The following is a 17842-nucleotide window of genomic DNA, read 5'->3' on the forward strand; positions in this document are numbered from 1 at the left end:
ATTAGTAGAGAAAGTGTAGCAGTAGATTGTTCGCTTATGCTTTGGTGAAAGTAAGAAAAGGGGATGGAAAAAATATATTAATACTTAATAGAAAATAAAATAGGTTAAAGAAATAAATCCATCCATTTTCTACCGCTTGTCCCTTTCAGGGTCACGGGCGTGCTGGAGCCTATATATATATATATATATAAATAATAAAATAATATATGCTATATGATAATATATTTAATACAGTGATTAAAGATGGATGAATACATCAGTAAATAATGCAGTGAAGGTTTGACAGAAAGTTATCATTTATTTTAGAATTGATTAATAAATATATTACATCAATAATTGTCAAATCTATATTCTACAGGTATTATCATTATACAGTATTATTACTATAACTTGTCTGCTCTTGTGTCTACTTCTTTTACAGAGATTATGGAGGGAGGAGTACAGATTATTAATAATAAATACCTGAATTATGGCCCGTGGATCTACTGGCAAGATATAATAAGGGACAGCAATGCCCCTATTGACATCCGCTACAATGGACAGCGAGGTCTGCACTGCTTTTCCCCACAAAAAAAGTATTTTTTCAACACGTGAGCAACGTTGAATGCCGTTTTACTCATGTCTCAGGCGCGTGTCACAAATCTTGTGGGGATTACTGCTGGGGGCCTGATGAGCTGCACTGTCAAATCTGTGAGTGCACACAATCGCTGCCTTTCTCTTTGGAAACTTTTTTGGTGTTATGACATTCTGTGAACTTCTCTCCTCATAATGACGCACACACAACGACACAACAACACGTTAATGACCTATCCTACGCTCTTGTGTCTGGTTGCGTCTCAGTGACGAAGACGGTGTGCGCCCCGCAGTGCAACGGTCGTTGTTTTGGGGCGAGCCCAAGGGACTGCTGCCATATAGAGTGTGCTGCAGGATGCACCGGGCCTGTGGATGCGGATTGTTTTGTAAGTGACATGTTTATCTTGTCTATATTATAACCTACATTTTCACATTGAATACAATACTAATCATCACTGAAGTGTGAGGTCAAACATTGTCCCCTGGTAGATACCAGAAGGCTTGAGGTGATCAGGCACAGAAGCTTGTAACAAAATCAGTTAAAATCCTTTTCTTGTCAGACTTCAGTTACTGATTTTTAGTACCGACGGTGGGACGGTAAAAAAAAAAAAGTATGAGGTGAGCAGAACATTTTTAAAATTAAACCAAATCATGTTCTAGAAAATAATTTTCTCAGGCAATGGGACAGGCCCCCTTAGGGATGGGTATTGAAATTGGTACTTATATTGGTACCGATCGAAGTCTGTCGGTACTACTGGGTACTAATTGACGTGAAATCAAACAGTGCCATATTTGGATACATTTTGCTGCACATGATGTCTTGTCCGATTGCAGACTCGGTTCAAGCACTTGGTCGGGAAACAAGCAGTCAGAACGGACTTAGCCCGACTGCGTCTGGTAAACACATTTCCATTGGATTTTCCATAGACAGGCTACCAATTAACATTAGCGATTTTATATGGCAAGTTCAACACCTCCAGATTTGGTAATGAAAACTACAACTAAGATGACACATTAAAGTGCTGAAAATTAAAAGTACCGGTGTCAAGAACCAGAAATTGGTACTGTATCAATTCAAATGTGAAAGGTACCCATCCCTAGGTTGGGTACCTTTGACTTTGGTATGTCCTTTAAACTGCTCACTATCACAAAACATGCATCAGTTACATTTTTATACACTGCTTAAAAACGTTTTAATGTCTCTCCTTTATTGTTGTTTATTTGACATGGATTTAAATCTGCTATGCACAATATTCGAAATTAATACACAATCTGAAGTGGTATAGAGAACTGCACTGCATCGTAATTTCAGTTGTTTCTAATAGCAATGTCCACAAGTAGGCTTTTTTGCCGATATCCGATATTCCGATATTGTCCAACTCTTAATTACCGATACCGATATCAACCGATACGATATATACAGTCGTGGAATTAACACATTGTTATGCCTAATTTGGACAACCAGGTATGGTGAAGATAAGGTCCTTTTTTTTTTTAATTAATCAAATAAGATAAATAAATTAAAAACATTTTCTTAAATAAAAAAGAAAGTAAAACAATATAAAAACAGTTACATAGAAACTAGTGATTGATGAAAATGAGTAAAATTAACTGTTAAAGATTAGTACTATTAGTGGAGCAGCAGCACGCACAATCATGTGTGCTTACGGACTGTATCCCTTGCAGACTGTATTGATATATTTTGATATATAATGTAGGAACCAGAATATTAATAACAGAAAGAAACAACCCTTTTGTGTGAATGAGTGTGAATGGGGGAGGGAGGTTTTTTGGGTTGGTGCATTAATTGTAAGTGTATCTTGTGTTTTTTATGTTGATTTAACAAAAAAAATAAAAAAAATAAAATAAAATAAAAACGATACCGATAATAAAAAAAGCGATACCGATAATTTCCGATATTACATTTTAAAACATATATATATATTATCGACATCTCTATCCACAAGTCATCTGTCCACAGTGCTAAGTCGCTTCTAAGAGCTCTGCTATAAGCTCTGCTTCTTCCTACTCCTTTTCGAACATGCTGAATAGAGAAACTGGAAATTGTGATGTACGTTTGTATCATGTTGTATGCATGCATGTTCGAAATAAACTCAAACTCAAGATAGTAACCCTCACAATCGTGGCGATAAATACATTTGGTTTCTTCCAAGGATCATTATCACTGGAGGACTACAGGTAATGGAATGGCTGACCACACTACACACACACAGGGAGCAGGACAACACAAGAAGCTAACCGCTAAAGCTTCAATGGAAAGTGAGGATCATCTATGGGGCGGCATGGCGTAGTGGGTAGAGCGGCCGTGCCAGAAACCTGAGGGTTGCAGGTTCGCTCCCCGCCTCTTGACATCCAAATCGCTTCCGTTGTGTCCTTGGGCAGGACACTTCACCCTTGCCCCCGGTGCCGCTCACACTGGTGAATGAATGATGAATGAATGATAGGTGGTGGTCGGAGGGGCCGTAGGTGCAAACTGGCAGCCTCGTTTCCGTCAGTCTACCCCAGGGCAGCTGTGGCTACAAAAGTAGCTTACCACCACCAGGTGTGAATGAATGATGGGTTCCCACTTCTCTGTGAGCGCTTTGAGTATCTGACAATAGAAAAGCGCGATATAAAATCTAATCCATTATTATTATTATTATTATTATCTATCCAGATGTCGATACTATCAATACCTATTATAGTATCAGAATGTAAACGTTACAAAAGTGATTAGATTAATATATTTTTATTTTTATTATTATGACATATATTTTTTGGGGTGTTTTTTTGTAATTAAAAAAAAAAACTTGGGGTGTGAGTTTTTGAATACAGCAATGCTTCGAGGGCAAAAACCCAAATTATTTAAATGGGAATCAAAAAATTGTATGTAGCATTCAATACCACACATTTAATATATACCTATATTGTTAGGTTAATATCTCTCCGACAGTGTAATGGAAGTGTACAAAAGGAAGTGTCCCTTGAGTGTATATTACTTGGTTATTTTTATGTAGGCGTGTCGCCATTTCAACGACTCTGGAGCCTGCGTCCCTCAGTGTCCACAAGCTCTCATCTACAACAAGCAGTCTTTTCAGATGGAGACTAATCCAATTGCCAAATATCAATACGGATCCATTTGTGTCTCTCAATGCCCCGGTGAGTGTTGTATCCCGGCAACACACTTCAGCATTGTTTGGATCATTTTGATTCACGTTCATTCTCCTATTTGTTAGCTCATTTTGTAGTAGATGGGAGTTCCTGTGTGAGCGTCTGTCCCCCAGACAAGATGGAGGTAGAGCGAAAGGGACAGAGGCGCTGTGAGCCTTGCAGTGGTCTCTGCCCAAAAGGTTGGACACAACTAAAATTGTGCATCATTAATATTGAAATCATTATTTTGCTTTGTCCTGGCAGTGTGTGAAGGCACAGGTGCAGAACACAGGCAGACTGTGGACTCCAGTAACATTGACAGTTTCATCAACTGCACCAAAATCCAAGGAAGTCTTCACTTCCTGGTCACAGGGATTCTTGGGTATGTTTGTGCAAACACGTCAAGTACAGTCGTGGTCAAAGGTTTACATACACTTGTAAAGAACATAATGTCATGGCTGTCTTGAGTTTCCAATAATTTCTACAACTCTTATTTTTTTGTGATAGAGTGATTGGAGCACATACTTGTTGGTCAAAAAAAAAAATTCATGAAGTTTGGTTCTTTTATGAATTTATTATGGGTCTACTGAAAATGTGACCAAATCTGCTGGGTCAAAAGTATACATACAGCAATGTTAATATTTTTGTTACATGTCCCTTGGCAAGTTTCACTGCAATAAGGTGCTTTTGGTAGCCATCCACAAGCTTCTGGTTGAATTTTTGACCACTCCTCTTGACAAAATTGGTGCAGTCCAGCTAAATTTGTTGGTTTTCTGACATGGACTTGTTTCTTCAGCATTTTCCACACGTTTAAGTCAGGACTTTGGGAAGGCCGTTCTAAAACCTTCATTCTAGCCTGATTTACCACTTTTGACGTGTGTTTGGGGTCATTGTCCTGTTGGAACACCCAACTGCGCCCAACATCAAAAATTAAGCTGTTTGGCCACAATACCCAGCAATATGTTTGGAAGAGAAAAGGTGAGGCCTTTAATCCCAGGAACACCATGTCTATCGTCAAGCATGGTGGTGGTAGTATTATTCTCTGGGCCTGTTTTGCTGCCGATGGAACTGGTGTAAACAGAGAGTAAATGGGACAATAAAAAAGGAGGATTACCTCCAAATTCTTCAGGACAACCTAAAATCATCAGCCCGGAGGTTGGGTCTTGGGCGCAGTTGGGTGTTCCAACAGGACAATGACCCCAACCACACGTCAAAAGTGGTAAAAGAATGGCTAAATCCGGCTAGAATTAAGATTTTAGAATGGGCTTCCCAAAGTCCTGACTTAAACCCCATTGAGAACATGTGGACAATGCTGAAGAAACAAGTCCATGTCAGAAAACCAACACATGTAGCTGAACTGCACCAATTTTGTCAACAGGAGTGGTCAAAATTTCAACCAGAAGCTTGTGGATGGCTACCAAAAGCGCCTTATTGCAGTGAAACTTGCCAAGGGACATGTAACCAAATATTAACATTGCTGTATGTATACTTTTGACCCAGCAGATTTGGTCACATTTTCAGTAAACCCATAATACATTTATAAAAGAACCAAACTTCATTAATTTTTTTTGTGACCAACAAGAATGTGCTCCAATCACTCTACCACAATAAAATAAGAGTTGTAGAAATTATTGTAAACTCAAGACAGCCATGACATTATGTTCTTTACAAGTGTATGTAAACTTTTGACCGCGACTGTATGTTGACAATTTCTCCCAGATGTGTTCATTACCGTAGTTACAATGTTTCTTTCAGTGGCAACTCCTGGTATAATACTGATATTGGAGCCATGAAAAACACTAACCTATTTATTAATAACCATCTGCAATGGACTTATGCTGTTTTTAAATTGAAGTACAATAGTAATTTGTTTTTTTTGTTTTTTTATAAACACTTAGTGGTCACAATAATTAATTAATTTAAGATCATGGCGCAATAAGTTGAAGGATGCGGACATGTGTGTTACTCGATACTTTTTCACACACTTCTGCCTTGGAGACTTCTAAGTAATATAACTATAATTATTTGATACTTGTTAATATTGACAAATGCCATGTTTTAGACTGCAATGTTGTTCAATTAAAGACCTTTATTACCTACATCTAGCTTGTGTGCTATTGTATGCTTAGCTGTTGTGTAGCTGCTAGCACCTAGTAGCATATGGCCTTCCATGTTTACTTTTTTGTTAATGACTTCACTAAAATACAAGAAAAGACAAACTTTGTGTGCTTATTGGAAGACATTTAGTATATAATTGGCTGTCCAGCTTTGTCACAAGTAAATGCACTATAGGACTGCTTGTATCTGAGCCTATTATTAGAAAGTTTACATGCAAGGCGATGTAATCCATTACTTGTTTTTTGTTAATATTGGACTGATAGCCGACATAAATAGGTTCATATGACAGTGTTTCTCCCTGTTTCTGTCTTTTTTTGGGGTTAATTTTTTTTTATCAGCGACGATTTTAAGAAGATCCCACCTCTTGATGCTAAAAAGCTGGACATTTTCCGCACCGTGAGAGAGATAACAGGTATCATATCTCTTGAAATTCTACGCTTTGGTGCTGAACGTGTGATGATGTCCAATGTCCTTAACTGTGTGTTTAATTATCAGATATTCTAAACATCCAGTCATGGCCCAAAGAGCTCAGTGATTTATCAGTCTTTTCCAGTCTCACGACCATTCAGGGAAGGTCACTTTATAAGTAAGTTTTGTTTACATGATGTGCTTTTATCCCTCTACGCGTGTTCCTGTGTGTTCTGTTTCAACGAGTCACGTGATAGGATTTGTAGTCCAAGAGCACAACTTTAATTACATGATGTTGATAAAAGTAGCGACAATATTGTCCAATAAAAGTAAACACACATCACAGGCATAAACTAATGTGACCCAAGAGCCTTTTTTCTCAACAGTTAAATAAATAATTACTATTTTGACCTGAATATAAAACAATATCTCTTTCCTAGAAAAAGTCTAAATATTTATATGTGCCATCCACAAGCAAGTCAGAGCTTTTCTTCCTGTCGCATATATGGTGCATATGATACACCGCGGTAGCAAAAACATTTTAACATTTTTGTCTTAAAAATATATTTACAAAAATGTGTTTTGACAAAGATTCAGGTTGTCTTGTCAGCATTTTGGTTAATATTTTAAAAAGTGTCATATTTGTGCAAATATGTAAAAGTAAATGAACAAATATTTCCGCGTAACTGTCTGATGCGCAGAAGAAGTGGCAAGAATTTAAGAGTGCTGATCACAAACTAATGCGATTCCATAGTCCACCTTGCTTTTGTTAATTAGAAATTATAAACAATAGTTTACATATATATTATTATATTTAAATAAATGTACTACATGTACACTACTGGTCAAAAGTTTTAGAACAGCTCATTTATAGCAGTAAGTAAGTATGATATGTCCAAACATTTGAGTGGAAAAAATTACTATAAATGGATTACTATCCATCCAACCATGTTCTACCGCTTGTTCCTTTAATACTAATGATATACTATTTACATTTTAATACTCTCATAAAAAATACCATACATTTACTCACAACTTTTACATCATTTGCTATCACTGTTGTTGTTGGAATGGATTTGAAATAAAGCAAACTGAACTGCAAATAACTATATGTTGTCACAGCACTTGGATTAAAGTTGAAAGTCTGCACTTCCACAATTGCATGCTGATTCATTTATTTGTTTATTTACAACACTGACAGCAAAGGATGTTAACTTTTTAAATTTTGGTTACATTTGAAGTAGAAGTGAAATGTTTGGACATACTTATTGCTATAAATGAGGTGTTCTAAAACTTTTGAATGGTAGTACCACAAAAATCTGTTTTAATGTTTAAATTAGTGCTGTAATTTATTTATTTTTTTAATCTGATTTATCATATTTATGAATTTGGAATATTCATAGGTTTTTACTCACTTTCATCATTTAAATTGCTTCAAAAAGAGCCCAATTTTTAGACACAAATGCAATATCATTGTCCGAATGTCAAATAGCAACTTTTTTTTAAGTTTTAATTAATGATGTCAAATGATTATTTTTTAATCAGATTAATCACACTTTTGTATTTAAATTAATAATGATTAATCACATGTTAAATCGTGATTGCATAATTTATATTAACCTAAACAAGAGCCCGGTTTTTAGGCACAAATGCAATGTCATTGTCAGAATGTCAGACAGGAAAACATTTTAACTATTAAATTTAAGGCTTGTCATAATTGCTCAAATGTTGGTACAATTTTTTTCTTAAATCCCATTTGGGTGTATATTGAAATCAAATTTGCCAGCGAACATAAAAGTCAGTCTCCTTACTCATCTTTGTACTAACGTATGCATTGACCTGATCACTGACCTTTGATACATGATTAATGTGATGTTTTTTTGTGATTAATCATATGATTCAACTCGTTATTTTTGACAGCTCTATAGTCAAAACATACTTGTTGACAGGATGTCATGGCCATGTCTGCCAAGTTTGTTCCAACGTGTAAACAGACAGAAAACAGTCAAATGATAATATGAAATATTTTTGTATTCTATGCAATCTTGTGAGAACACATTGAAGCATCACAACCATTTTTAGGCTTGATGTGTTTTCATCCACCCTTTTGCATCAAAGACGCTTTTCCCTGATGGTGATGCACATACCCACCCTCACCTCGCTGGGTCTGCGCTCTCTCCAAGAGATCAGCGATGGCAGCGTGTACATCAGTCAGAACGCCAAGCTGTGCTACCTCCACACTGTCAACTGGGCCAAGTTGTTCAGAGGGCGCAGAGTCCAAGTCAACAACATCAACACCAACAGGCCACTGGTGGAATGTGGTAAAGCGTCCTCTTCTGCTGCTGCTGGATATTTTTTTTCCGCTTTGCTTTGAACGGATTATTTTCTTCGTTACAGTTGTAGAGGGGCGTGTGTGTGACTCGTTGTGCTCAGACTCCGGTTGCTGGGGCCCGGGGCCTGACCAGTGTCTCTTCTGCAAGAACTACAGCCGAAATGGCACTTGTGTGGAGAGCTGTCATTTTCATACTGGGTCGGTTTCCTGTAGCTGGTAGTGTTGTTAAAAAGTGTCTCTGTCTAATATTGACTTTTGGTTCCAAAGAGCCCCAAGAGAATTTGCCGGGTCTGACGGAGAGTGCATTGCCTGCCATTCAGAGTGTAAAGCTCAGCATGGAAAAGTCAGCTGCCGTGGACCGGTAAACACTCACATACTGAATTGTGTCAACTTACTGAGGAGACATGTGCCCTGTACTTTTAATGTCCAAAAATAACGTAACACAATTGAATGGAGACAAGTCAAACACTTGTGCCAGGCGGAAAACCGCCGCTCAGAATTTAGACCGCCCACAAACTCATTGATTGGCTTTCTCGGGCTGCCTTCTTCCCATGTGACAATGATTACCGGCATGGGCAGCTATGTAATTAGAGGTCAGATGCGATTTAAGCGCGAGTCACGATCATTCAATTGAGTGACAAATTTGAGATAGTTAGCGTGTCCGCCCTGAGATCGGTAGGTTGGAGTTCAAATCCCAGCCGAGTCATACCAAAGACTATAAAAATGGGACCCATTACCTCCCTGCTTGGCACTCAGCATCAAGGGTTGGAGTTGGGGGTTAAATCACCAAAAATGATTCCCGGGCGCGGCGCCGCTGCTGCCCACTGCTCCCCAAGGGGATGGGTCAAATGCGGAGGACAAATTTCACCACATCTAGTGTGTGTGTGACAATCATTGGTACTTTAATTTAATCTTTAATAAAAATCATTTAAAAACGTTTGCTGTGTCGCTGTTAAACTGGTGAGTAAGATCATAAACTTTTTCAAACACCACTTTTGTATAATTCCCGTCCTGCGAGACACAAGTAAAAAAAAAAGGGGCCCACTCAAATATTACCACTGAATTAGTAATCTTACTCTTGATTTTAACAGTAGCCAATAATTTCATATAACCTACTCACAGTTTGCAACCTTATCGAAATATATGAAACTATGTGTTAATCGCACATATTATTAATGAACACATTAACTTTAGGTTTAAAAAACAAGGAAATATACATTAACCTACAATTATGTTGTATAAAAAAAATGTACTGAATACTTAATAAATATTTTACTTAACTAAACTGTCAAAAAAAAAAAGTGCAAATGAAAAATGTTGCCTCACCACTTTAGTCATAATTTTTGTGCTGCTCTATGACTTTAGTTACAGACTTCTTGTGTTTGTTTGAGGTTGTCATTACTGCCTCAAGTGGTGGAAAAGTGTATTATAACTTAGGACAGACCACAGCTGCGAAACAGATATTTGTAGTTCCAGAGAGTGCTCGCGGCCCAACAATGAGCTGGTTACGAAACACTGATTATTAACAAACCTAGTAGCCTTACCATTGTAAAAAATTGTAATTTCCTTAGAGCCCACAGTCATTTCCTTTTAATTTGTTATTTTGCAATAAAAATAAACAAATAATTTATTTATCATGTTTTCTTGACAATACAAAAACATGCCTGTGAATAGATTTAAATTTGAGTCAAAGAGAATTAAAATTGTTTTTCCTAGATAAAAAAGGAGAAAATAGAAAATTAATCCTCCAAGCCATGCCCCCTTATTCTTTTTTTAAATTACTTTATTGCAATGATTTCACAAAAATATAAAATATCTTATCCTTGAAAATTGCTTTTTTTTCTTTCTTTTTTTTTAAATAAATAGGCAATAATAATTACAATAAATGTCACATACTCAAGCCAATTGTGTCTTCTGAACTCAAAATGTGGTGCGTGGCTGCAGCAGACTATTGCAAACACACAAGCCCACAACCTCTCTCTGTCAGGGTGCATATGAGTGTGTGGCATGTGCCAACCTCCGCGATGGTCCATACTGTATGTCCTCTTGCCCAGCTGGGGTGGATGATGGACAGAGAGGACTCATCTTCAAGTACCCCAACAAAGAAGGTCACTGTGAACCATGCCACCAAAATTGCACCCAAGGGTGAGATGCAGACTCACAAAATGTGTTTTACACCTTCTTCACATAAACTATAAGTGATATCCAGAATCTGTGTGTTACAGATGCTCAGGCCCAGAACTCAGTGGTTGTTTTGAGACGGTCAGACTGGCAGCCAGCAGGTTAGTATTTAAAGTGTTAGTGTCGTTAGTGTACAAAGCTACACTGACTGGTTGTTAAATGAGGGATGGTGTTTGTAAAATAAAGCACTATTCCTGAAATCATCATCAGGTTGCATGGTCAGCAAATAAAAAGCTAGGTCTAATATTTTGGCGCTAGACAAAACAGGAAACCAAAATATTGGAAACAGCTCTCACTATGATGTAGTTCAGTTGTACACCGCTGCAAAGTAAAACCACAGTAATAAAGTTATTGCATAACTCCGTGACAGTAACATAACCAAACATTATAAATGCAACATATAATAGAAGATGTCTTTGTTGTGTGCTTACATTACAGCAGAAGTGGGTATGAAAGAGGCAAAAATTGTACTAAAGTAATAGTACTGTTACAGTTCACAGCGCTTCACTTCTTCCACATTTTGCTATGTTACAGCCTTATTTCAAAATAGAATACATTAATTTTGTCCTCAAAATTCCACAGACAATACCCCATAATGACAATCTGAAAAGTTTTTTTTTATTATTTTTATTATGTTAATTTATTCAAGCTAAAAAAATCACATGAAATAAGTATTCACAACATTTGCTCAATACCGGTACTTTGTTGATTCACCTCTGGCGGCAATTACAGCCACAAGTCTTTGTGAATATGATGCCTCAAGCTTAGCACACCTATCTTTGGGCAGATTTGCCCGTTACTTTTTGTAGCACTCTATCAGCTTGGAAGGGATACGCTGTTTAGTTTCCAGGATGTCTCTGTACATTGCACTGCATTACAGAAGAGACAGCAATGTACAGACTACATTGAAATACTATCGCTAGTCTGATCATTAGCAGTGGAGGCACAAAATATAGCTGCAATTGTCTGCCGACCAGCAATAATAGCTTTTATCTTTTTCTCTAGGGGCCTTTTTGCATTGTTTTTTTTCTGCTTTTTAACTCGTCAGATGCAGCATGTATGCGCAGACGCCGTTTGAGCAACAGAGAAAGACATTTAAAGTATTTAAAGTCAAGTAAAACACCATCAACATGAATGAGCACTAGATCAAGCAGTGGAAACTTGGGTTTATTTACTATCAAGTTCATATATTTAGTTGTTGAAATTAAATCTGTTTTGGTAGCAGCTAAGCGAGCATGTTGCGAGAGCGGTGTACACGTGATCACATCTGCGCTGAGCAGATGCCCAGAAGCTAGGGTAGAGATGACGTCTATATGGTTTGCTGACGACAATGTTTCTTTTCCCCAAATCTTACTCTGTTTGATCCAATTTTTATGGATCTATTGTGGGAGCAAAAAGATCGCACAATCTATTTTTAGTCGCAAATGCGAGTAAGTTGGCACCGTACAGCCCTGAGAGCAAATTTTAAATTCATAATATTTTGTGAGCTACTGAGTGAGTTACTGTGCATTAGTGTACAATGGTTATCCACAAGAACATCCCGCTGACTTGACATCAACCTTAGTGGAGCATGTGTTTTATCTGATCTTCTTGTTGCCGCTGCCACAGGAACCAACATCATGACATCATTATCGCACTTTACTTAGCTCTATTTCTGACCTTTTTCGCCCCACATCCCCACCCTATCATCTCCTTCGCTCTGAAGTGGCCAGATCACAGGCATCGCATTAGGTGTGCCAGCTGGCTTGATATTCTGCCTAGTGTTGTTTTTCCTGGGCGTGCTGTACCATCGAGGCCTGGCCATTCGCCGCAAGAGAGCCATGAGGAGGTACCTCGAGAGCGGCGAGGTGAGTCAATCAGCTGCCGTTAGCCGTCTTTGCGTCAATAAACATGTGTTCATGTGGGGATTATTCTTGTGTTTTGGCAGAGTTTTGAGCCACTGGGTCCCGGGGAGAAAGGAACCAAGGTTTATGCTCACATTCTGAAGCCATCAGAGCTAAAAAAGCTCAAAGTCATCGGGTCGGGGGTTTTTGGCACCGTGCACAGGGTATCAAAGAACTGGCTGAACAGGTGATGAATATGAAAATGGGTACGTTTTTACAGCTGTATATCTGCTCCAAAGGGTTTTTGGACTCCAGAAGGAGAAACGGTAAAGATCCCTGTGGCTGTCAAGACCATTCAGGACAGTTCGGGCCGTCAGACCTTCACGGAGATAACCAATGTGAGGCTTTGACTATCTTGAAAAGTGGACTATAGGTAACTTGTTGCATCTCCAATCTCTGCAGCACATGCTTTCATTGGGCAGTCTGGACCACCCCTACATAGTGAGGCTCCTAGGAATTTGTCCTGGGTCCAGTCTGCAGCTGGTGACTCAGCTGAGTTCACTTGGCTCCTTATTGGAGCACATCAAGCAGCACAGGAACAGCCTGGGACCCCAACGCTTGCTCAACTGGTGTGTGCAGATAGCCAAAGTAGGTACAAATGGACTTACAATCTTTTATGTTTCCTTAATTAGAGTAAAGTTGTGACATATTCTTGTCTCAGGGGATGTACTACTTGGAGGAACACTGTGTGGTGCACAGGAACTTGGCTGCACGCAACATCCTGCTGAAAAACAACTACCAAGTTCAGATTTCGGACTACGGTGTAGCTGATCTCCTTTATCCTGACGACAAGAAATATGTCTACACCGACAACAAGGTTGAGTTTCTTGGACATTTTGTTATCAAACTACATCAATCGGAGCTAATTCACTTGAACTAATGCAGACGCCAATCAAATGGATGGCTCTTGAAAGCATCCTGTTTGGAAGATACACCCATCAAAGTGATGTCTGGAGTTACGGTGAGATGCTTTATTTTTATTAGCAAACTTCAGAAAATTCTCAAGTTTTGAGTAATCTTTCTTCCAGGGGTGACAGTTTGGGAGATGATGTCGTTCGGGGCGGAGCCTTACGGTTCCGTGCAGCCGCAGGAAGTGCCGGGCCTGCTGGAGAAAGGCGAGCGTCTGTCACAACCTTACATCTGCACCATAGACGTCTACATGTTCATGGTCAAATGTCAGTACCACCACACCTACTAGTGATGCACATAATCTTTCACATACAAGATGGTAAACGCAACTGTTTCCTTTTCAGGTTGGATGATTGATGAAAACATAAGACCCACCTTCAAAGAGCTGGCAAGCGACTTCACTCGCATGGCAAGAGATCCACCCAGATATCTGGTCATCAAGGTGATGCCATTACTATTTCACTCAACTCTAGCTTCAACACTAACGTGTTTACTGAAAGGACACATAGGGACCAGATGACCGAAATTTCACTAACAAGTTCAATCAATCAAAGTTTATTTATATAGCCCTTAATCACAAGTGTCTCAAAGGGCTGCACAGGCCACAACGACATCCTCGGCCCAGATTCCGCATCAGGGGAAGAAAAAACTCAACCCAATGGGCACAATGAGAAACCTCGAAGTCCGAATCATTAAAATGATCGCTTACGCTCCTCTCGCTTGATACGCCCCATTTTGCTTGAATCAATTTGACTGGAGCGGTCCATACTTTCCTCATATTCCAAACATTTGGAAATGTATGCAGGTTGACCCCCTTCTTTCTTTGTATTGCTACAACCTGCAACAATGCACTTGGCAGACATGTTTGACCATACCTTCAAATTCCGAATGAAAATAACATGATTCGTGATGAAGATGATACCTACACTACACAATATGAAATTGCCTCCAGTCTTCTGTAGGTGATGTCAGCTGGCCATAGTCACCAGGGGGAATTTTACCACAGAGATCCTTTTTAGGTCCAGAACTATGAAATAAGTGCCAATGTTGTCAGCATTGGAGGAGCCCTTTTAATTGTGTTGTTGTGCAGCTGGAGGGACAAGATGACGGCTCACAAGACGTCCATCGCAGAGATTCCGAGCGAGGACTGCTCCACCCAGATTTGGTCAATGAAGATGAGGAAGGATTGGAGGATGGTTTGGCAACACCTCCTCTGCAACACTCTCCGTCATGGAGTCTCCCTCGCTCTAGGATAAATTCCTACAGGGTAACTGAATACATTTGGATTTGGCCCGTATAGACATCGCTATTAGAGTCATTGAACCATTTTGCTCTGTGATTTGTAGAGTGGTGCATCTCTACCAGGCCCTGTTGGATACCTTCCAATGACTCCAAGTCCTTTAGAAAGCCTTCGCCAGGTGGGATCAACACACACACACACACAAACACGTGCACAGGCGCAGAATCTGGAGCATGTTTTCACAAACAAAATAAAGGATTTTGTGCTTAAAGGCAATGTACAGTCAGTTGTGGAAATGAATCCAAAAGTGAGTACATCCCTTCAGCAAGGCACTTCACACTGGGATCTGCTTGCAATCCAGCTCAGTTTCCCCTTTACAGTACATATTAGAATGTATATCTCCTTCAACGAACTGCAGCTCCCCAAGGCCGGTGTTACGACGAATTCAGCTGCTTTGTCAAAAAGAGCAACCCAACGCTACTGAGCATGCTCATCAACACTAAAGTTTTCCTCTAAACTAATTAGTATCAAAATTATCTACCGGTACTTTGTGTAGATTTTGTGTAGACTTACCTCATGTAGACTTTGTCACTTGCGCTACAAGTAAATATTATTTTAAATTATATTTATTTCATTATGTTCTCTGACCAGTAAACATGCCGACACTTACAGAATGAGGAAGTTTACATTGAAGCAAATAACGGAAGCCTAGATTTTCATTCATTCATTCATTCATTCATTCATGTATTTACTTGACCGGGACAGTACAATTAAACATTGCTACCCATAGGTATGTCAAAGTACATAAGACTTCTAGCAACAGGCTAATTTGCAACCCTTGTCCCTGATTAGGCTTTTAAAAAAAGATGAGAAAAGTGAAAAACACATACAAAAGGATTAAGACAAGTACAAAAATAAAAACACATTGAAAATTTTTATGTATGTCGCTTTGGATAAAAGCGTCTGCCAAATACTTAAACATATATAAACACCTGAAAGTCTTTATATAAGCTAAAACCACCAATCTGTTTCACTGGATTCAGAATAAAACCAAATGCTGTCTTACCCAACAATGTTAGTATTTGAATATTGTTACTTGAAGACTTATTCCTGGTTACAATTATACTGTTAAGAAAGTATTGTCTTATACTTTGCCTAAAATGAGAATGCATCATAATCAGTGGCGGCTGGTGAATTTTGTTTTAGGTGGGGCTGAAAGTTTGTAAACCAAACCCCTGTAGGGGTGTCATCCTCCCCCAGAAGATTTCTTTGTGATTCTCACATACAAATATTGAAGATCTTTGCTCCTTCTCAACTTTGTGGTAATGTTATTTTCATAAAATACAACCAATAGTATGTTAATGTTTGTTTTTGCAAATGTGTTTATTCTGTAAAGGAATGAGTTAAATGTTTAAAATTGTTTAAACTATTAAAATGACTGGTTAATAGTGCTATTATGAATTGCAATGTCAGCACCATTTTTTTTCCTGCAATTTCAAATGCACTTGTTTTAATAAATAAATACAGCGTTTTAAAAGCATACACAATCTGTGTAAAAATATTAGTCTGTGGTTAAAAGGACTTGAAAGGACTCGAAACTCAAAATGCAGGACTTGGGACTTGACTTGAGACTTTCTAGTCTTGACTTTGGACTTGACTCGGGACTTGCCTGTCTTGACTCGGGACTTGACTCGAGACTTGAGGGCAAAGACTTGAGACTTACTTGTGACTTGCAAAGCAATGACTTGGTCCCACCTCTGGTGCATACTACACCCAGTTCTAGTGCTCACACTTCTGATTTTCCTTAAGCCACTTTTTCAGTTTTGTGGAGAAAAGTTTAATGTCCGACTGTGACTTTAACTCCATTGGCAAAGAGTTCCACAGATGTGAGGCCTTCACTGAGAACGCAGACTGACCCAGAGTCTACTGACGCCTTTTCACTCTGCAGCTCGAGTCTGCATGCACACCTTCACTACTGTATCTTTGTATTTCTTGACACATCACATCAGGGGCTAATCCATTAAGACACTTAAAAATAGCTTTTAAAAATGAGAAATTTATAAAATTATCAAAACTCATCATGTTATATTTTTGGGTAATATAGCAGTGATGAGGGCAGCACGGTGGAACAGGGGTTAGTGCGCCTGCCTCACAATACGAAGGTCCTGGGTTCGATCCTGCGCTCGGGATCTTTCTGTGTGGAGTTTGCATGTTCTCCCCGTGACTGCGTGGGTTCCCTCCGGGTACTCCGGCTTCCTCCCACCTCCAAAGACATGCACCTGGGGATAGGTTGATTGGCAACACTAAATTGGCCCTAGTGTGTAATTGTGAGTGTGAATGTTGTCTGTCTATCTGTGTTGGCCCTGCGATGAGGTGGCGACTTGTCCAGGGTGTACGCCGCCTTCCGCTCGAATGCAGCTTAAGATACTCTTAAATATATCTGAGCTTCATTTCTATAGTGCTGTCTCTAGCAAAGATACTGATAATACCAATAAAAAACAGTCTCTGAAACGTGAGGAGTGTACCCAATGTGTTCTGGATAAATATATAAAAATGAAATAGGATGTTTTCAAAATAGTAACACCACAATAAAATTAAATATTAGAAATACAAAGGTAACAATGCAGCCTGTTCACCAAGCTTGTGTGTGATAGCAAGATTAAATATTTTTAACACATATAGAGTTTGACAAAACATTTTAACATTGCAAAGAAGTGGGCCAAATAAATAACTTTTTTTGAGATTTAGAAAACTGTGACTTTGCTGCCACCTGCAGGACTCAGGCCTTAAACCCTGCAAGGGGGTTGAACTCTTTCTTGTGCTCTAACGTGGGTTTTTGTGTTAGCTTGCAGTGACACAGTGATGCTCACATTGACAGGAAAAACAAAAAGGTTACTTTATTCGTGTAGTGCCTACATTTTATTAATGATTTCCTACAACAGAATATGTTAGGCCAGTGGCTCTCAAACTTTTTTCCCCCATTACCACCTCAGAAAACATTTGGCTCTCCAACATTAAAATATAGTAGCATAGCAGGCCTAAGTACTC

At 38.8% G+C, this 17842-nt stretch overlaps 1 protein-coding gene across 2 annotated transcripts in view; it reads left to right on the plus strand.

Annotated features, from left to right (window-relative positions):
* LOC133653631 (receptor tyrosine-protein kinase erbB-3-like) overlaps window positions 1-17842 on the plus strand; it is a 45561-nt gene that overhangs the window by 23843 nt on the left and 3876 nt on the right. For both annotated transcript variants that reach the window (XM_062053130.1, XM_062053129.1), the window contains exons 4-26: window positions 422-547; window positions 628-690; window positions 841-959; window positions 3591-3732; window positions 3810-3923; window positions 3988-4105; window positions 6180-6253; window positions 6337-6427; window positions 8368-8570; window positions 8647-8779; window positions 8849-8942; window positions 10569-10726; window positions 10807-10863; window positions 12468-12609; window positions 12690-12809; window positions 12885-12983; window positions 13048-13233; window positions 13307-13462; window positions 13531-13606; window positions 13674-13820; window positions 13899-13996; window positions 14645-14821; window positions 14901-14972. In XM_062053130.1, coding sequence (XP_061909114.1) covers window positions 422-547; window positions 628-690; window positions 841-959; window positions 3591-3732; window positions 3810-3923; window positions 3988-4105; window positions 6180-6253; window positions 6337-6427; window positions 8368-8570; window positions 8647-8779; window positions 8849-8942; window positions 10569-10726; window positions 10807-10863; window positions 12468-12609; window positions 12690-12809; window positions 12885-12983; window positions 13048-13233; window positions 13307-13462; window positions 13531-13606; window positions 13674-13820; window positions 13899-13996; window positions 14645-14821; window positions 14901-14972 — 2765 coding nt within the window. The remainder of the gene's footprint in view (window positions 1-421; window positions 548-627; window positions 691-840; window positions 960-3590; window positions 3733-3809; window positions 3924-3987; window positions 4106-6179; window positions 6254-6336; window positions 6428-8367; window positions 8571-8646; window positions 8780-8848; window positions 8943-10568; window positions 10727-10806; window positions 10864-12467; window positions 12610-12689; window positions 12810-12884; window positions 12984-13047; window positions 13234-13306; window positions 13463-13530; window positions 13607-13673; window positions 13821-13898; window positions 13997-14644; window positions 14822-14900; window positions 14973-17842) is intronic.

The sequence above is a fragment of the Entelurus aequoreus genome, linkage group LG07, assembly GCF_033978785.1.
Source record: "Entelurus aequoreus isolate RoL-2023_Sb linkage group LG07, RoL_Eaeq_v1.1, whole genome shotgun sequence".
NCBI lineage: Eukaryota > Metazoa > Chordata > Actinopteri > Syngnathiformes > Syngnathidae > Entelurus > Entelurus aequoreus.